The sequence below is a fragment of the Peromyscus californicus genome, unplaced genomic scaffold (assembly GCF_007827085.1).
Source record: "Peromyscus californicus insignis strain IS unplaced genomic scaffold, ASM782708v3 Scaffold_4__1_contigs__length_199733344, whole genome shotgun sequence".
NCBI classification, from domain to species: domain Eukaryota; kingdom Metazoa; phylum Chordata; class Mammalia; order Rodentia; family Cricetidae; genus Peromyscus; species Peromyscus californicus.
Window position 1 is genome coordinate 29,369,818 of NW_026294562.1, and position 22,226 is coordinate 29,392,043.

Genomic DNA, 22,226 nt, shown 5'->3' on the forward strand with positions numbered 1-22,226 from the left:
GAAAAATGCTATTGTATTAAAAAAGACAAAACAAAGATATACTTTAATGACTTAAAAATAAACCACTGCGTGACATGGTGAATGTGTGTTAGTTATTACAACACACTGTAAACCCAGCACACAGAAGACACGTAGTTAGTTCTATGAGTCTGAAGTCAGGACTAGAGTGAGACACTGACTCAAGAAGCAACAGCAATCGTAGTAACAATGCTATGGATTTGTAAGACTCTCTAGGATTCTCTTTTGCAATGAATACTTTTGCAATAAATTCTTCAAGACAAAAAAAAAAAAAAAAAAAAAGCAGTTGAGAGGTGGTAGCGCACGCCTTTAATCCCAGCACTTGGGAGCCAGGGGCAGGCGGGTCTACAGAGAGAGAGGGCCAGGACAGCCAGGGCTACACAAAGAGACTCTGTCTCAAAAAAACCAATATATGCATATTCTGTAATATATACATTAATAAAGCAAAGTTAGCAACCAGTAATTCTGAACAAAAGATAACCTATCAATATCTGTAATCAATGCTTATCTGAATTTAATGGCATAGAAGGGAAGGGCATTCATTATAAAGCTGTGTCAACAAAAGGAATCAAAGCAGTTTCCTTACTTTTTAGAGCTCACAGAAATCATTAGAGAAAAACAATACAAAAGAAAAATAAGTTGAAAAGAAAGTCAACACATACATAAACACCAAGTGTGCACACCATGCCCAACTAGATTTGGTAATTTATAAACAAGAGAAATTAACTGTCCATAGCTCTGGAAGCTGGAAAGTCCAAGAGTACGTACATGTGTACACACACACACACACACACACACACACACACACACACACACACGGAAGAAAAATTGAGTAAATAATATTAAAAACAAAAAACACAAAGGTTTTTTTTTGTGTGTAAACACAGCTCCAAAGATCTGAGGGGGGATAAAGTACAAGCATTTCACAGGGAAGCTTTGCCATGCTTATGCTGACCAGTTAGCAAACACTAAAGGAGATCAGAAGCAGGTGTTTCATATCTCTCTTCCTCTCTCCCTCCCTCCCTCCCTCCCTCTCCCCCCCTGCCCCCTCTCCTCTCTCTCTCCCTCTCTCTCTCTGTTAGATGCTGACTCTTACAGAGCTAGAAGCCAGGCACAGAAGGGATTCTTCAAAGATCTCACTGGAGGAGCTGACAATTCCCAGGCAGCCACCAGGATGTAGGCAGGGCAGCAGGAGCATGCATAGCCAGTGTCTAACAGCAAGGTCCTAAGCAGACTGCAGTCCCTACAACCTCCAAGACATGCCATGTTTTCTAAACTTCCACTTTCCAAGATACGAACTTCCTACGAAGCATTATTCCTTTCTGATTAAGTTAAAGACACTTTCTGTCCTTTGCAACCAAGAACTCATAATTATTTTCAGGGAATATTTCAAGTTAAGGTTAGTGAAATCATATTTGTGTGTCCCTATCCTTTAACAGTTGAACATGATGGTTTCTTAGCTAGCATGGGAGCCACAGCAAGACTACCAGAAGAAAGAAGCCCTTTAAAGGACACACGTGTGTGGGGGAGGGGGTGATTCTCTCAAAGAACTTGATTATTTAGGGAAATATCCACCACTTCCCTCACTGTCCTCTCAGGAATTTCAGGACCACATTTGGCTCAGCTTTTAAGTCTGACAACAGAAAGAAAGGAAAGCGGGGGAGAGGCAAGAAGACAGTCCTTTCCACAGAGAAATGGGCAAAGCTGCCTACAGATATTTAAACAGACAAAAGCAGAGAAGCACTACTCTCTAAACCTGCGCAATCTAGACCCCCTCTTTCATAACTATACCACACTTGAATCAATTCTGTTATGCACACTACCCACTACTCTCTCTTACCTCTACTCCTATCCCTGCTGAACCCCTTCTTCCCAACTTTGATGTCAGCCGGGCAGTGGTGTCGAAGCTCTTTAATCCCAGCCTCTGAGTTTGAGGCCAGCCTGGTCTACAGAGTGAGTTCCAGGACAGCCAGGACTGTTGCACAGAGAAACCCTGTCTCAACAAACAAACCCCCCCCCCAAAAAAAAAGAAACAACTTTGATGTCTTTGTGTGCATATTGTCTCACTGAGTTTAACTGAGGTTGCTTGATGAGCATGGGAGATTTCTTATTAAATAAATCTAGATAATACATATTTCAGATGCTAGAAGTGTTACCTCCCCCCCCCAAAAAAAAGACCAAAACAAACACACACACACACACACAAAAAAAAAAAAACTAGTTAAAGAAAGAGGACAGAAAAGGCAGAACCAGAAATCAACATTCATCTACCAAATACACTTGTAGAACCTTTGCCATGTGCCCACTCAGGCTCTGGGGAGTCTAGACAAAGGCTGTCAGTTTCCACAAGTTTGTGTGCGTGCGCGCGCTCATGTGTGCATGTTCTCTCTCTCCTGTGTGTTGAATGTGTGTGTGGCACAGGGAGGCCAGAAGCAGACTACATACAGGTATTGCTCTATGACCCTGGAACTTGTTTTGTTTTTGAAACTGGGTCTCATTGAACCTGGAGCTCATTATTTTGCCTAAGCTAGCTGGTCAGCAAGCCCCCAGGATCCAGTCTTCTTTGCCTCCCTCCCCATCACTGGTGTTACAGAAACATGCCAGGTCATTTGGCTTTTGCATGGCTTCTAGGGATCTGAACTCAGATCCTCATGCTGACACAGCAAGCACTTTACCAACTGAGCCATTTCCACACCCTGATTTTAGTTCTCATGAAGCAGAGTCTACTCATCCCAGCCCAATGCACAGTCACTGATAAACCTCTACAGGGGCCTGCAACCAACTTGCAGAAGCCCAGGTCAGTGATAAAGGCCATGTGTTCCAATGTTAGCAATCTGTGTTCTGGTCACTAATTGTGCTTCTGATCACATATGTGTAGACAGGGAGGCAGCTGGTCTGACCACTCTTCAACCCCCACCGACTGAAGACTTGAGGGACTTCAAGCCTCCTTCTGCCCCCCCCCCCCTTTTTCCTCCTTTAAAAAGCCAAACAGTTAATAGTAGTAACAATGGAGAGCAATTAAACAGACAAGAGAAATGAAGAAGTCATCCCCTATGCCCAGAAAAAGTCCAGGCTTTAAGTTTATAGCATAAGCACATACCCAACACAGAAATATCCACCTAAAGCTGGGCAAACTCTAGAAGAGGGGAGAACTGTTCCACTCCAGAAGAGCCAAATTCCAGTTTTTAGCCAACACACACACACACACACACACACACACACACACACACACACACACACACACAATTTACAAGACCAAGACAAAGACACACGTGCACCCCAAAAATAGGAAGTATGCATCTCTCAAAGGGGGAAAAATTAGTCAAAAAATTTTTCTCTCAAAAAAACCTGACAGCAAATTTACTAGACAGAAAATTTTTTTTTGCCTTAATGGTTCTCAGAAAGCTAACAAATACATGGCTGATATCAGGGAAATGCTAAACAGAAATATCAATAAAGTGAAAGAAAGGAGAGTTGAGTGTGGTGGAAATCCCAACATCCAGAGGGCCGAGGCAGGAAAGGAAAGGACAGTTTCTGGGTTGTTTTTGTTTGTTTGTTTTTTAAAAACGGGGGGGGGGGGGGGGGGGGGGACACACAAACAAGATGGCTCAGAAGGTAAAGATGGTTGTCACCAAGCCTGGAGATCAGGAGTTTGATCTCCAGGAATCACATGGTGAAGGAAAGAACTTTAATTTGACCTCTGACCTCTACACATGAGGCATGGCACAAGCACATACCCAACACACAAAGAATGTAAATTTTTTAAAAATGAGAAATCCAGGGCTGGGAAGACACCTCAGTCAATAAAGCACACTACTCAAAGGCATGAAGACCCAAGTTTAGAGCCCCCAAACCCACATAGAGAACAAGGTACAGTAGCACACACTTGGAACACCAACATCAAGGCTACTGCCAAGGCTATTGTTTTCCTCCACAACCAGATAGTAAGGGCCTATTGCTGGAGATATACTTACTTGTGTCATGGAACACAAAAAAACTGAGCAGGTGCCAACCAGAAGTGTCACCACTATTGACTAGAATTCATGGTGCTGGAAGGTACTTTGCACACTACTGGAGGAGAAAAGGAGTCATCAATATAACCCGGCTACAAACCCTTCCCTACAACAGAGACCTGCCTGCACGCAGGCATATATACTGGTCCAATAGTGGCACAAATGTTATGGGAGTAACCAATCACTTTTTTAAAATTAAATTTATTTAAGGCCCATTCCATAAGATGGAACTCATGTCTACCCCTTCTAAAGTGACCAAGAACTTGAGGCTAGATATATGTTATGGGTCTGGGGGAAAACCTACTATTATTCTGTAGAAGGAATATAAAAATAACATGATTCCTAACAACACATTGCTCTACTCACAGATGAGTGCATCACTCAGCTCTCATCAGAGCTTCTTTTTGGAATAGATTAACACAGAGACCTACAACTGGACAGTTTGCAGATTGAGAGACTTTGGAGCACTGAATGAGATGTCTTTATTGAAACCCTTTCCTCAAGGTTCAGGGATCTGCACAGAAGAGGAAGGCAGACTGTAAGAGCTATAGGTAAAAATGATTCCAAGGACACAGTGTCTTCCAAATACAACAGGGGTGATACACATACAAACTCACAGAGACTGTCACAGCATGCACAATACCTGCTCAAGTTCAAACCAAACAAAATCCCAGATGAAGTGGACACAAAGTCCTGCCCCTAACCAAGAAATTATTTGCAGTGATACCTACTAGGAAACAGAAAATCAGTTTTCTCCAACCACATTCCAGGTCTGCCCCCATGCCCAGGTGTAGTTGGCCAACAAAAAACAGACTCCATGTTTTTTATGCTGTTTTGTCTTTGATTTTTGTTTTTCAAAACACAGTTTCCTCTGTGTAGTTCTGGTGTCCTGGGACTCATCATGCAGACCAGGCTGTCCTGGAACTCACAGAGATCCACCTGCTCTGCCTCCCAAGTGCTGGAATTAAAGGTGTGTACCACCACTGCCCGGTGTTTGTTTTGATTTTTTCTTTTTTGAGAAGGACAAAGAAAAAGAATATGAAGTTGGGTGGATGGGGGGGGGATGAGAAAGATCTGGAAAGAGTTGGAGGGGAAAGAATATAATCAAAATATATGAAAATTTTTTAACAAAACTCTAAATAGAATATAGGAGTACACACTTGTAATCCTAGCCATGGCTGAAAAATACAGTAAATAGAATAAAAATAAAATGTATTAGAAAGAATCAAAAGTAGATCTGAGCACAAATATAGGAGTAACAACTTTTTTATTAGATTTAAGGTCTGTTCAATAAGATGGAATCCATATCTAACATTGTCAAAATGAGGCCTAGAGCCTGTGAATAAAAAGGTTATAGACCTTAGGTGAAAACCTACTACTACTCTGCTAAGTGGACATAGCAACAGAATGATTCCTAATGACTTATTGCTATACTGATACATCAGTATATCACTCAACCCTCATCAGAGAAGCTTCTTGTAAATGGCAATTAACACAAAGACCCACAACTGGTCAGCATGCAAAGAGTAAGACTTAGAATGTTCAGCCCTAAATAGTACTCTGTATCACAGCCCTCCCGAAAGGCTCAGGGATCTATGAAGAAGAGGGGCAGAAAGACGGTAAGAGGCAGGTAAGAGGTGTGTTCTCCAGGCACAATAGGGCAGATGCTCACAGCAACTCTAACAGCACGCTCAGACCTGTGAAAGCTCAGCCAAAAAAAGGTCCAGCATGCCAGAGACGAGCAAAGTCCCACCCCGAGCTGAGGAGCTATCGGTATTTACTACCAGGAGAGGGAAAGTTACTTCTTTAATGGTGTAAACTACACTCCAGGATGGGCAACACACGTAGAAGTAGCTGTCCAACACTAACTGGACCTGATTTGGGGAGAGTGGGGCAGAACACAACCTAAGTTATATAGGTAGGGAGGTTGGGGAGCAGCTGGAAGGAGTGGAAGTCGGAGGACAAATATGATCAAAATACTGAAATCAACTTACTGAAGAAAAGCAGATATTAACCAACCTATAGACACTATCAACTGGGGTAACTTATTTACCTTGAGGATTCCAGAAAGAGATTTATTTGTAGAAGTAATAATCAAAAACTTCTCAAATCTGATGAAAGATATAAATATAAAGAAGTTGTGGCTCAATGAACCACAAGTCACAAAAACTCAGAGACTTACCAGACAAATGATGCTCAAACCATCAAACGACAAAGACAGACTGAGGATGTACCTCATTTGATAAGAGTGTTTGCCTAACAAAGCCCTGGGATCCGTCCCCAGCTCTGCACAAGCCTCTCATGGTGGTGCTCACCTGAAATCCCAGCGCTAACTAGGTGGAAGCAGGAGGCTCAGAAGTTCAAGTACATTCTTGCATATATTAGAGAGCTTAGGCCAGCCTGTACTGTGAGACGGCTGTCTTTACGAAAACTCACAGTCAGCTGGACAGTGGCGGCACACACCTTTAGTGGCAGCACTCGGGAAGCAGAGTTAGGAGGATCTGAGTTCGAAGCCAGCCTGGTCTCCAGATCTGAGTTCCAGGTCAGCCAAAGCCACACAGAGAAACCCTGTCTTGAAAAAAACAAACAAACAAACAAAAAGAAACAAAACCTGCAGAATGAAAGAAGCAACTTGTTACAAACAAAGAAGCCTCAGTATCAGCAGATTTTTTTTTTCCCTCAGAAATCTTGAGGAATAGGAAGCAATGATACAACAATATTTAAAGTCCTAGAAGACAAAAATATCAACCAAAAATATCCAGCAAAACTGTCCTTCAAAAATGAGGACTACTGGGCTGGAGAGACGGCTCAGTGGTTAAGAGCACTGACTGCTCTTCCAGAGGACCAGCACCCATACAGCAGCTAACAAATGCCTGACACCCTCACACAGACATACATGCAGGCAAAGCACCAATGCACATAAAATAAAAAGAAGTTATTTTTTAAAAATGAGGACTACTGAAATAGTCCCAGGGAAACAAAAGTTGAGGAAACTTATTACCACCAGACTAGTCCTTCAAAGAAACGCTACAGGGAGTCCTTCAAGAGGGAATGGTATAACATCTCACCACACAAAAGCTTCCCCTTTTTTAGAGGACACATTACACTACATCCTCCTCCCACAGTAGCTGCCTAAAACTGTGGACACACATACACTTTTCCTACACATATTTACCTATGCTAGTTTAATAAACCAGGCACAAAAAACAGTAACAGTGATATTTAAACACAACAATTTTTAACGCTATAACATAATGAAATTTATATAAATACAGTACTTCTCTCAAAAGAGGAAAGGCAAATAGTGTTTTTTGTTGTTGTTGTTGTTGTTTCAGTTTTTCGAGACAAGGTTTCTCTGTGTAGTTTTGGTGCCTGTTCTGGATCATCGTGCTGTAGATCAGGCTGGCCTTGAACTCACAGAAATCCGCCTGCCTCTGCCTCCTGAGTGCTGGGATTAGAGGCGTGCACCACCACCACCACCACCACCACCACCACCACCACCACCACCTGGCTTGACAAATAGTATTTTTGAACCACTATTGACCACACCTAAGCTGAAACCTCAGATAAAGGGAACTACAGCAACTTGAAGCTACAGGAAAAAATAAAGAACTCTGAGAAATGACAATTACAACAAAAAAGATCAACTCTAACAGTAGTATAACTTTAGCTTGTAATTCCACATTTTGTTTTCCACATGATTTTAGACATGGTATTTTAAAAATCCAATTATTAAATTATGGCTATATGGTATTAAAAAGACACAACTTTATGATTTTTTTAAAAAGCTAACAGGAAGCAAGGGTGTAACTATACAGGAACCAAGGCTTGAATACTTCTCAAGGTAAATTGGTATTATAACTTCAGGATGTTAAATGAAATTCCTACGACAACCACAAGGAAAATAGCTCCAGAATAAAACACCAAGAAATTGAAACATTTCATTATAAAACATCAACTGAACACAAAAAGCAGTCAGGCAAATCAGAAACAAATAGCAAATTGTAGGACACTAACTCTCCCTGTATCCGTGCAAACAAGTTAAACCCTCCAATCAAAAGACAAAGACTGGCGGAAAGCATACAAAAGACATGATCCAATAACATACTATTCACACAACACACAGTACAAACCGATTTTTAAATGTATAGGCACAGATTGAAAGAGGGCAAAAAAAAATGCTATGTGATAATCAAGAGTGAGAGTAGTATCAGAAAATATACTAGATTTAAAGTATGAGATAAAAAATAATAAAAGAATCAACACATCAAGAAGATTTTAATAATTGTAAGCATTTAGACATCTAGTGAGAGGCACAGTCTACCTCTGTAATCCCATAACTTGAGAGGCAGAGGCAGGAGGATCAGACATTCAAGGCAGGCCTAGACTACATTAAGACCAAACAAATATAACAAAATGAAAATAAAAAATAGTTCTAAAGTAATAATTGCACACTTTGATATATACAACACGACAACACAATAGTGGAGAGACAAGAAAAAGTAGGATTTGACCAGCACAGTAAAACCTACGAGCTAAGACTCCCCCCACACGCCCAGCTCAGCAAGAGAAGACCCACTATGTTCAGATAAAACTCCCCCCCACACACCCAGCTCAGCAAGAGAAGACCCACTATGTTCAGATAAAACTCCCCCCCACACACCCAGCTCGGCAAGAGAAGACCTACTATGTTCAGATAAAACTCCCCCCACACGCCCAGCTCGGCAAGAGAAGACCCACTATGTTCAGATAAACTGTATGTTCAGACACAAATGGGCTCGATTAGTTCTTTTTTAACTAGACATCAAGTCAAAGAACAAATATAAATGAACAGACATCAACTAAGGCATTTTCTTCTACATGGCAGAATATTAGAAAGCAGGAAAAGAGAAACGCTTGCTCTTCCTGACTCCTGGTGACTGGAGATCAGAATTCTATGCTGATCCTCTTGTGTGTTTTAGAAAAATTGGAGAGAACACAAGTACTCTTTCTTTTTGTGTGGGTGTTAGGAACCAAACCTAGGTCTCTTAACCTCTGAGCCATCTCTCCAGTCCCTTATAGTGCATTTTCAGTTTATTGAGTACCAAAATCTTGCTGTACATGTACCAATAAAGCAAAAATACTGAGTTTATACAGAATCACAGTTACAGTCTTTAATGCCTTGTGATTAGTCTGCTAGCAGAAGAGAAATGGCACCTTACAATGTGTTCAGTGACAAAGGTCAGGTATTACACAACCCTAGCTGATCCATCACACAGGAATGTGACTTCAGTTTTGACAATTCTACCAGCTTTTTAAAATAAGTGAAAAATGCAAGTTTCAGCATGAGGCTTCCTGATTTTAAATATAGTCCAGATTTTGTCCTCTGACACGCAGGAAAACAGGTATTAAGGAAAGTAGCTTGAGCGCTGCACAGTGATCCAGCACCTAGTGATGTCTTGGAGTTCAACCTCCAGAACTGCCCCCACTCCCAGTAAAAAAAGAAAAAACTTAAACTTCTGCTGGGCAGATGATACACCCAGCACTAGGGATGAGAAGTCAAGAAGATCATGAGTTCAAGTCTGGCCTTAGCTACATAATGAGATCCTGTCTCAAATACAATAACAAGCAATAAAGAAAAAAAATCAACTCTGGAATCTCACAGACATGGACTCTTTCTACTTCCAAGATGTGGCAATTGAAGATTTCAATTTCTTTTAAATCACTTATGAAAGTTAATCGTGGATTAGATTCACTCTAAAACTTAGTAAGATGGTATATGCAAACTGGAAATACAATAGTTAATACATATAAATAGTAAATAATGTATTGAAAATAATATCCACTATTAAAATAGCAAAGCTAGATTTGTGCCCATAATGTTTTTATTTTCTAAATCACTAAATCTCCCTATGAGCAAGGAAATATGGCCTGCAAAAGTTAGAGGCAGCCAATGGGAATGGGGCTTTCTTCAGGAGTGACAAAAATGTTCTAGAATTTGGTATACATAGTAACTGCATCACCATTGGCTATACTGTGGAAATATTAAATGTCGCTCAAATTACACAGTTCAAAAACAATGACTGATTGTTCTATGAACTCACTTTAAGTGGGAAAGAGGCAGGGAAGGAACAAGAAACGTGAAAATGGAAAAACAGAAGTAACATATTTTTTCCTATTCATTACTGTGAAGTTGGCCTCTGAATAATCTGTTTCCAAGTCTTATTTTGAATTGACAGTCAATAATGATGCTAGAATAACAAATACTTCTCACTTATTGAAAATCAACATACAATTAAGTTTGACTGAGGAATGTACATATAATTAAGAATTGAACATTTGCAAAGTTTCTTCAGAGAGAAAATGTATATGCTAGCAGCCAAGAAAGAATAGACTCTTGAATCTATAACAGGTGACACATGGGTAAGGAAGCCAAGTACAAGACAGTATAGGTAAGTCTTTTGCTAAATCATTATGTCATAAGACTGAGCTCTAATTGTTTCCTTATTAAAAACTATGAGTAAACTGGGCTTGGTAGACATACTTGTAATGCCAGCACCACAGATGGAAATGTAAGAATCATGAGTTCAAAACCAGTCTGAACTACATAAGTCAGCCTGGGTCACATAGCATGATCCTACCTTAAAACACACCAAAATTATAAAAATGTTCTTACCATAAACTTTACAATAAATTGCCACAGATTTAGACAAGGAGAAAAAAATTTGTATGCTTAATTTTTTCATTTTCAACATTTCCTAAATTAAGCTCCATGAAATAATGTCTAGGAAGATGAGAGTTAACAAATTACAGAAGAAAACTTGGAAGAAACATAAAAGGTGGGAAAAGGTGCACATGGTGGCATTGTGAAGAATCTGTGTAGAAGGCAGTTTGCCTCTGTTACAGCCACATTTCCTGATTCATTAGGGGCACAACAGTTCACAAGATAACACTCCTTCAGTACACTATGCACCAGTCTGTTAAAGACTGCTTAGATTTAGAAACAGGGTACTTTCATCTTGGCCTATGGGACAATGTAAATGCACAAATCAAAAAGTAATGAACTATTAGAACAAAGCGTGGTTTCGTACTACCCCTAGCTCAGGGCATGACCTTAGTGTAAGAAATAGACAGGAATAGGAGTTGGGGATTTAGCTCAGTGGTAGAACACTTGTCTAGCAAGTGCAAGGCCCTGGGTTCGGTCCTCAGCTCCAAAAAAGAAAAAAAAAAAAAAATAGAGAAAAACTATAGTGGAGTGGAGATGTTATTTATTTCCCTCCCTTAGGCAGTCTTGACCTGTCCTCCATCAGTGTTAATTCCTTAGAGTGATCAAATCATCTGCAATTAAGAAAGCAAACAAAGTTCCAGCTAGGCGGTGGTGGCACACCAGCACTTGGGAGACAGAGGCAAGTGGATCTCTCTGAGTTCGAGGCCAGCATGATCTACAGAGCGAGCTCCAGGACAGAGAAATCTTGTCTTGAAAAACAGAGTGAGAGAGAAAGCAAGCAAGCAAAGCTCCAACTTGGTTCATTTCTCCATTTTCATTGTTTATATTAATCCCTGATTTCAAATGGAAAAGTTAAATATTTGTCTCAAATTCTCAAATATGAAATCTCAATCATATAACACTATGTATCACAAACCTTTAATTACAGGACAATTTAAGCATGAAGATATTTGCAATTTAAGTTCACTTTACTCCAGGAAATGATATAGTACAATAACAAAGAATAAGTTTTATACAGTATTTCTTGTTTGGGGGAAATAAGAAAAATATGTAATTAGATAAAAGAAAAATATTTAAAATATCCTTTGGAAGCCCCATTAGACAAAGTGAAGAAAGTTCAACTGAAAGAAAGTTTTATTAATAAAAGAGCAATGATGTTATGGCTTGAATCTGAACCCCCACATAAGGAGCCTTTTGGAAGTAAAATGTGGCTGACAGAAATCAGTCACTAGGGGCAGGTATCTGAAGAGTCCTCTAGTCCCTGCTTGCTGTCCACTACCATGAGGAGTCGACTGCCACACAGTCCTTCCACCATGAACTGCTGCTGTAAGTTCCTGATGCCATGGATGGATGAATGGAGTGCCTCCACCCTGCCTTTCAACTGTGACAGACTGAAATGCCTCTCAAACCATGAGGCAAACTAAAACTCTCTTCCAATACCTGTTTCCGCCAGGTGATTTGGTGACAGATGCCAACAGTAACTAATATAAAAGGTATATGAAAATTAAAATATTTCTACGGAGAGTTATCAACTTCAAAGCAGAAAAGATCCCTACTGATTATTGCTAATATCACCAATATAGTGTAAACAAGCTCAAGTAAGCAGTCATCTAGATGTTGAACACAGATACTCTTTGGAGAGGTCAATTATAAAGCCATGTTAAGAGTTATTTGCAAGGGCTGACATGGTGGTGCACACCTTTAATCCCAGCACTCAGAGGCAGAGGCAAGCAGATATCTGTGAGTTCAAAACCAGACTGGTCTACATAGGGACTTCCAGGCTAGCCAAGGCTACTTAGGTGAGACCCTCTCTCCAGAAAAAAATACAGAAAAAAATTATTTGTAGTCATTTTAGCGTGTAGGAAAAGTGTTATCTTCCTTCCTAGTCACTATTCATCCTTTACTATAACAGAGGGCAGGGGGATGGTAAACAGAAGCTATCCATGCCTTACTGACCATTTATCTTATAAAACAAACAAACAAACAAACAACAACAAAATCCATCGAGGAGCATAGTTTTATACACAGCTAATTCTCCATGCTGCTATGCTAAAAACATTATAAGAGGTGGCAAAATCAGCTGGCTAAAAGAACAACTAGCTAGCCGGGTGGTGGTGGCTCACGCCTTTAATCCCAGCACTCGGGAGGCAGAGGCAGGCGGATCTCTGTGAGTTCCAGGCCAGACTGGTCTAGAGAGTGAGATCCAGGACAGGCTCCAAAGCTACACAGAGAAACCCTGTCTTGAAAAAACGAATGAACGAACGAACAAAAGAAAGAAAAGAAAGAACGAACAACTAGCTAAATAATCCAGATAAGAACTTCTTAAGAAAAACATCTGACAAAGTCCATAAGGCTAAATAAAACAAACTAGATAGATAAAGCTAGACAGAATTCATTTCAGTCTTGGTTACTAATTACAAAATGAACATGCAAATCTCTTAATTTGCAAGCATAAGAATTATGAAGCCAGAAGATTCAGGACCAAACTACCTTCCCAAAACAACATATTCTTGGTTGAGTTATTATAGTATAGGGTCTAATAATCAGTGGTAAAGGTCTAGAAACTGGAATTTAACAATAACCTAAAAGATGATCAATCACCCTCAATAATTTATACTTAACAGAAACTAATATAAAATTAACATGCCAGATTACTCAGAAGAACCTTACATGGCCAGGAAATTTCCTCTCTACTCTAAGAATTCGTGCCCTTGTTTGATTCAGCTGAAGTACTAATTTGGCTTGGTTAAATTGGTCCTTGGTTGAAAATAAAATTGATGTGAATAGCTCATCTTATGAGGCATTACACACAGGGCATAAAACAATTCTGCATCAAAGCAGAAAATACATTATCTGGTGACCCATATCTGGCCAGACTGCTCATCTACCATATTCTGCAACTCAAGATTCCAAACTGTCCTCTGTTCCTTTTTCTAGGGCCTATTTCATCTTCTCTAGGTCGCCACTCCCAAGCTGCTGCTCCTAGGGCCTGTCATTCGAACGAACGAAGTACCCTTCTGAGGTGTGATATTTTGATTGCATTCTGACGCTCCCGAGACTGACAATATTTGTCTGAATCAGAGGGCAGAGCTAGCTACTAGCTGACCAAAATTAACCACAGAGGTTTCAGAGAACTGAGGACAGACAGACACAGAAAGCAGTAGGGTGGGGCTGAGAGAGGGTCTCTGGCCCTTTTGGATGGAGGAACGAGAGAGAGAAAGAGAGAAAGAGAGGAGGTCGTTGGTCATTTCTCCAACGCTTCTCTGATCATTCAGGTTCTTACCCTGATATCTGACTCCTGAGTTTTTATTATTTAAAGAATAAGAAGATGAACACTTGACCCTTCCACGATGTTCTACCTAATTATGAGAAGGCAAATGCATTTCCCTATTTTTTAATTTTTTTTTTTTTTTTGGTTTTTCGAGACAGGGTTTCTCTGTGTAGCTTTGTGCCTTTTCCTGGAACTCACTTGGTAGCCCAGGCTGGCCTCGAACTCACAGAGATCCGCCTGGCTCTGCCTCCCGGAGTGCTGGGATTAAAGGCGTGCGCCACCACCGCCCGGCCGTATTTTTTAATTTTTTAAACAGTACCTCTAACAGTACAACCTAAAGTTCAATGGAAACTACAAAGTGGTACAGGGGTTTGGGGGTTTGTTTTGGTAGATTTTATAGTGAAACTTCAGCTGGAGCAAAACATAAATAATACTATAATAAATATCTAAATGAGCACAACTTAGTAACAATTAACCACTTGGGAAAACTGATAGCTAACTCATACAAAGGTATAAAATCATATATTAATACACCATTATAAAGACATTCTACAGCTGCATACTACTTTTTAAGTTACAAAGTGCTTTCCCACCTATTTAAATCCAGATAATCATGAAGTAGTTAAAAGTCCCAGGAAAGATATTATGAGTACAAAGGAAATAATCCAGAATTTTAACTTTTAATTCCATTCAAGTACTTCAAAACCAGCATAGAAAATATAGCAAAACCCAGTATTAATGAATTATTAAAATACCACTGTAGTTTGTACTAAAAATTTAATGTTCATTTACATGTATTTTAATTCTGAAATTAGGAAATATATTAAGACTAATTTGCCCAACAGGCAATTTCATATATTCTTAGGTCATAAAGTATTTTTAACTGGGCCTTGAGAAACACTTTTTTGAATTACATGACAATTTCACTTGGAAAATTATGTTAATTATAAAACTCTTAATTTGGTCTTTCATATGTCCAACAATTCCCTTTTAGAACCACTGTATCAAACACTACTGTATGAAGTTTTCCATAAACATACACAACTTATCAGTCACCCACACCTCAGTGTGAATAACTAAATAGCCTACTCAAGGCCGAACCCAAACGTACAATAAAAAAACCTGTACTGTAATAGAAGCCAGGCACTAACCTGGTCAGAGGTATCTTATCAAATACAAAAAATCGTATCATGTAAACACATGATTATATATGAAGTCAGTTCTTATCCAGTGAATTGCAACCTACTGAGAGCTATCAGATACGTTAGGCTAAAAAACTTTCAGAGTACTATCATAACAAAGTCTACATCATAATGTACATACTGTTCTGTATTTTAGGAATATTTTCTAAACAAGACACATCAAATGGTTTATTAACATATGAAATAGAAAATCAAGAGTTCTTACCTTACTACATCATCAATATTGTTCCTGTATACACCTTCAAGTCTTTCTGCAGGAAATCCCATAGCAATAATATTTGGATAAATATCTGAGTATTTAAGTTAAGGAAATACCTAAAATATGCAACTATACAAATATTCATGCATTTTAAAACATTAGCTATAATTATAAAAGGTTGTCAAATGTATTTGTCTGCAACCTACTATGTGTAATAAGAAATACTGATAAACACATCACTCTAAAAAAGATTTTCAAATCAATTTTTACAACAAAATACTGTTAAAAATTCTCTATTTAATACCTTGAAAATAAGCCTAAAGCTGAGTATAATACAAGCCTATAATCCCAGGACTCAAAAAGCTTTCAAATTGGAGGCTATCCTTGGACATGGAAAAAATTTCAGATGAACCAAATACAGTGAGACACTGTCTCAAACATACAAAACAGTAAGTAAGTAAGTAAGGAGCCAGAGGCTTTTAATCCCAGCATTTGGAAGGTAGAGGCAGGCGGATCTGAGTTTGAGGCCAGCCTGGTCTACAGAGCGAGTTCTAGGACATCCAGGGCTACACAAAGAAACCCTGTCTCAACAAACAACAACAACAAAAACCAAAACATTAAGTAAATAAGAGCTTAAGACAAAAGGTCATCTCCATATTTACAGTGTTAAGAAATATAAGGAAAATGAAACCCCCATATTTTGTAAATCATACACAGCTAATGTGTCAGGGTGAACTCAAAAACAAGAACCTGAAGCAGCCTGAAAAGACGTAAGTAACAGTACAACTTCTCATTTCTCCTGGTTAACAATGACTAGAGCAATAAGAAGTAAATACAGACTCAGGAAGATAGAGAGCTGGCTGTCCCAACTGTCCCTCGAGCTGTATAACCTGAACAAGTCACTCACCATCCTTGGACTATTCTACACAATGACTGAGCTGGAAGAGATAACCTCGAAGACCTCTAGCCCCTGCCACTTGTGAGGTCATACTACGCAATTGAGGTTTAAGTCTGGTTACTTTCTTCTAATCAATTAATCAGTACTTAGCATGCCCATTAGTCTCAACTCTGTTACACAGCAGTTAACATAAAAACAAACCTCTATACTCAGGAAGAATTTCTTTCCAACTAACTGAAAATCCCCATCTCAATGAATCTTGCCCATCATTCCTGTTCTCACTCTGATGTTCCACCCATCCTCTCTCATCTCATGATTACCTATCAGACTTTTCACGTCAACTAAGCCAAGCTGCCTCCTTTAACAGTCACTAAAGATCTTGGCTACATATTCTGGATCTCTTTGCCTCCACATGTAACTCAGCCATCAATCTCCAAGTCACTGAGAAGGCTGTAGCCATATACACTACAAGGGCAGAGCAACATCTGTGATGGCCAAGTATCTTTAACACCAACTCACAAAGCCTTTAGGTGAAAATGTTAACTTATAGGAATAACAGAGATGGCTAAATGACATCATGCAAGAGTAAATGAGACAAATTAAAAATTTTCAGGACATGACCTAGCCATCTTCAGCAAGTCAAGTTACAGCCTTAAGGTTCCTAATTTCTTAAGTGCACGTATAGACATATATACTTTAATAACATTTTCTGTGCCAGAAACAAATTTTGTCACTGTAAGAACACATAAATTCACCTCAACCAAAAAAGAATTCGAAAAGTTCCAAAATAAAATTATTATCATTTAAATATCACAAATATTACCTGCCATCTACTATTCTAAATTAGGAAAAGGGTCACACCTAAAAATATAGCTCTTCTTTAATTACTAAAATGTGCTAGTTATATTATGTTCAGTAATGAGGGAAAAAAGCAAGCAAGGAGAGATCTAACCAAGACAAAAGCAATACAACTTCTAGGTTGTTTTTTAAAAAGATTCAATTTTTTGAGCATCAACTGAAGAAAAATGGAAATACAAGCAAAAGACTTAGTCACCAGAATAGAGGCCTGAACAGTGATAATTATCACTACTCTGAAATTCCCACCCAAAACATTATAAATCAGTTTTGGTCAAAATATAAACTGAGGTGGAAGAGATAGCTCATTGATAGAGGGTTGTGCCTGGCATGTACAAGACCCTTGGTTCTATACAACACCAAGAAAAAAACACATAAACATGTATGCACACATTAAAGATGGAAATAATCTATGCTTTACTGAACAATGCAACTAAGAACTGAATTTTATTAAAAGAAAAAACCATTATCACCATGTTCAGTGAATGTTGATACTTTTCTCCTTTTAGAAAAGCATAGAACCAAGTCTCTTGAAATGTGGTCATTCTATCTAGAACTAACTTCTAATTTAGCTTTGTGCTCTGAATACTAATGAAATGAACAAGTTGGCAAAAGATTGGGTTAATCTCCTGACCTCTTTTTCTGTTGCTGCTGGTAACTCCAGCATTCTACCTCTGGGCAGTAGCTCCAGCTTAGTTACCCTCCTAAAGCAAACGATTTATCAATATAACTACAGATAAATGGATGCTACACACTTACTAAACTCAGCTGGCCCCTCCATTTTTGAAATCATCCATGTATGTACCGAAGAGTCTATGCAGTGAGCACTGCCAATATGAGGCTAAGTCGAGCCTGCTGCCCTCACGGAGCTCCTGTTCTATCAAACAAGACAGGCACGGAGACCTACAGTGGCACTTAAAGAACTACGACATTTTTAAAAAGTAAGATGTTTTCAGAGGGAGGAATTAATTCTGCGGAACAAACTGTCACCAAGTGAGTATGATGGCAAGTGACCCTCTCAAGAGCCTTATCACACATTATTGGCAAAAGAAAACACTGGGCTGGAAAGCTGACTCAGCAGGTAAGCATACGTGCTGCTCCTGCAGAAAGAGAATGCAGGTTTGGTTCCCAGCACCCATTACAGCAGCTCACAACCATCTGTAACTCCAGTTCCAGGAGATCCTATTCCCTTTTCAGGCCTCTGCAGATACCAGGCACGCACATGGTGAACAGACATAAACACAGGCATAAACACTCACAAACAAACAAATTTATATTAGATAAGAAATACTTGGGTTGGGGATTTAGCTCAGTTGTAGAGCGCTTACCTAGCAAGCGCAAGGCCCTGGGTTCGGTCCTCAGCTCCAGAAAAAAAAAAGAAAGAAAGAAAAGAAAAACTTAAGTGGCTAGAAGAGTCTGCGCAGAGGATACAGAAGAGAGACAGAAATCCAGCTCATAAAGATACACAGAAAGATGGGATTTACAAAAAGCACACACAGCATTAAGGATGCCATGTAAGTAGTTCAATTTAATCAGGCATATATACATCACTGGGAGTCAGAGCCAAGAACGAACTCCAAATTTTCTACAGGAAAATCATAACGGTACATACAAAACACTACAAAAGTTAAAGCTGTAACTGACCCAACCCTAACATAAAGTTCATAAGGAATATCTCTAATGCTCTAATCTTTATGTTTTGTTTTTATAATTAATTTTTATTTTATGTTCATTGGTGTTTCGCCTGCATGTGTGTCTGTGCGAGGGTGTCAGATCCTCTGGAACTGGAGCTACAGACAGTTGTGAGCTGCCATGTGCGTGCTGAGAATTGAATCCCGGTCCTCTGGAAGAGCAGCCATCTCTCCAGACCTAATCTTTATGTTTGATGTTAGATTTCTAAGTTACTCCTACAATACGCTGCTTTAAAAAACAAACAAAAACAGAAAACAAAAAAAAAACCATTAAGTTTTAGCTACTTAATAATCATGTAAAAAGACATTAAGGTCTCTAACTTACAAAAAGAAAGATATTCCAACAGGTAAGATGTAAAGACATGCCAAGGATGTATGTACCAGTAATTTGAGAACAAACACCCAGTCATATCTGGTGCTAATTCACTTAGTAATAACTGCATTTTGAAAAGACAAAAAATTCCAAAGCATTCATCTGCACTGATTTTGCAGGTTCAACAAGGAGCTTGGAGATTCAGAGCCCATTCCACGGGTCCTAACACAAATGTGTCCCCAACAATAAATCTTTCTCTACTAATTTAGCCAAAATTGGAAAATTTTTACATTTGCTCTTAACAATCAAAATTTGCCCTTCAAAAGTTAAGTCTTTGAGACTATGTAAAACAGAAAAATTCCAAATGTGTAAACTGGATTAGTTCACTTTATAAATGGTTTTAATGTAATACATGAAATAAATCAAGTTTCTTTACCCTATACTTGCAGCCTAGAATCATCCAGAAATGACTGAGTTTCTTTTGCAAGTGATATAAATAAGTTGCCCCAACAGATTGTTTTGAACTGAAGAAAAATAACATGAACCAGAAGTAATATGGGGGTTTTAAATCATGAAGACATATATACTGTCACTCATAACTATAGTAAAGAGAATCATATGATTTTATAATTGACTTGTTTTCATATTGTGAAAGGATTCCTATTCCCACTGAAAGCATTTTAACCATTATAACCAGCTTTATATCTGTGAGTTATAAATTATTCCCCAAACTCTGAAATTATATACAAAAATGATAGTCAAAATTCATTTTAGAGTATGAAGTTTTCTATGAGATTTTAACTATATTGATAGATTGAAAGTACAAGTCTTTGGTGCATGTTTAAATAGCCAAATGCCTTACTTTCAGTAATTTACTAGAGGGGTACAATTTTTGCAAAAAAAAAAAAAAATAATAATTACTGCCACTGTGAGAGAAAGCACCTTTGTAACAAGTAATCTTCATGTTCAAAAAACATTTTAAAAATGTAGAAAATAGTTAAGCTAAAATTTTGAAGAAAAAACTGAAGAAAGTCAACCTTTTCCACTGATAATAAAGTGCCGCAACATATCAAGTCTGGCTGAGGTGCGGCGGGACACTCCTGTAACTCCAGGAGGTAGAGGCAGGAGTTGTTTCAGGCAACTGAAACTATACAGTGATGTCCTAACATAAAAGAAGAGAGAGGGAGATAAAAAGTTCAGTATCAAGGAGACAAAAATGCCAATGAAATGGAAGGAATATAAATGAAAATAATGAGACAGGAACCCTTTTAAGACTCCACATTATCCAAACACTAAGTAAGAAGAATGGGTAATTATTTCTAACCTTTCAGTATTTGGGTAAAAGCCTCACTTAATGTAAGAAGGATATTTGGATACACACTGGCTTCCTAGGCAAAAAGACCCTGAAGTTTCATGGCCTCTAACTCAGACTTGAACAAAGGAAAAGTCATTCCAGTCAATGTCCTGAAACTGTACTAACAGTTCCTCCTCTTCACAGACACTAACCTGGAAAGGCTGAAGTATCAAAAGTACAGGCCCCAGGCAAAGTGGGGTTTGAGAATACAAATTCAATTATCTAAACTTAAATTATTATTTTTTTATTATAGTAATCATTTGGCACATTAAAAAAAAAACTCACCTACTCAAGAAAATAAAACTAAATTAATCTAACCAAAAAAAGCTAAGCCAGGTGGTGGTGGCTTACACCTTTAATCCCAGCACTTGGGAAGCAGAGGCAGGTACACTTCTGTGAGCTCAAGTCCAGCCTGGTCTACAGAGCGAGTTCCAGGACAGCCAGGGCTACTTAGTGAGACCTTGTCTTGAAAAACCAAAACCAAAACCAAACAAACAAACAAAAAACTAAAATTCATCTGATTCTATCAAGGCATTTTAAAGACTTCTATACAGTATAGCTAATATCAAATTCATAAGGGTGAAAACGTTTAAATTAGAAACAATTTCTGTAGTGGCTTAAGAAGCAAGAGAAAAATGTTTAAATGAGGAAGTTCTTTTATATACAGAACAGAATAAAATTGTGGGAGGAAAAAAAAAAGCACAGAACTTAAAAAAATACTTGAAAAAATACTTGAAGCAAACATTTTAAAGTTGCTTATTAAATCACTTCCCTCACTGATTTCACATTATCAATTCTTATGTAACTTGTTAGAAATCCTAACTTGAAAACCCCAAAGTTTTGTGTAATTTAGTATCTCAAGCGAAAACACAACACTTCTACTGAAGCATCCAAACTCTCCAGGCTTGCAGCAGCAGCATTAGCTCTTAAGCAGCCCCTTAGTGGTTTAGGAATAAAGTACAAATGATAGCAGACCTTAAGTTTCATTTTTACAAAGGCCAAAACTTAATCTTAGGTCTTAAAAACCTATAATTACATGATTCCAAAAACAAAGGTATCAAAACCACTTACTATCACTAAATTATCTTAAGTTTTCCGACATTTGAAGACCGGTGGCAGGGCTAGGTTCCTGGACACTACACAACAATCACAACCTGTGACCTCTTCAGTAGTAAAAAGCAAACACCCTTAATAAGGACCTTCGAATATTTTCAAACACACAGAATTGTGACCACCACCTGGATATAATCACACTGTTTAGTATACTGTTATTTCATGCAAATTTCCTATAAACTAGTCCATAGAAACTACGCAAGACACTGGACTGTGTCTGGCACCCTCAGAAGGCAACATGAAAACACTAACAAAGTATTTTTCCATCACTGATTTTTATTAGAACCTAAGACAGCAACCAACATGCCTAGATGAAAATCTCAAGTTTAAGTTTCATTTTATTTGGGAAAAAATTGTATTTAATAATAAGCAAGTAGTTTTGAGTTTGTTTGTTTGTTTGTTTTGTCTTGGCTTGGTTTTTAAGTTTTCTAAGACAGGGTCTCCTGTGGCCCAAGCTGGGCTTCAACTTACTATGTAGCCAAGGATGACTCTGAACTTTGGATTTTCCTGAGGACACCTCCCAGCTGCTGAGATTACATGCCATATATGCACACCTGGTAGTAACTTTGTTTATAAAAATAAGACAATTGTGT

At 38.5% G+C, this 22,226-nt stretch overlaps 1 protein-coding gene across 1 annotated transcript in view; it reads right to left on the reverse strand.

Annotated features, from left to right (window-relative positions):
* Pten (phosphatase and tensin homolog) overlaps window positions 1-22,226 on the reverse strand; it is a 70,224-nt gene that overhangs the window by 37,052 nt on the left and 10,946 nt on the right. The window contains exon 3 of the mRNA XM_052714206.1: window positions 15,416-15,500. Coding sequence (XP_052570166.1) covers window positions 15,416-15,500 — 85 coding nt within the window. The remainder of the gene's footprint in view (window positions 1-15,415; window positions 15,501-22,226) is intronic.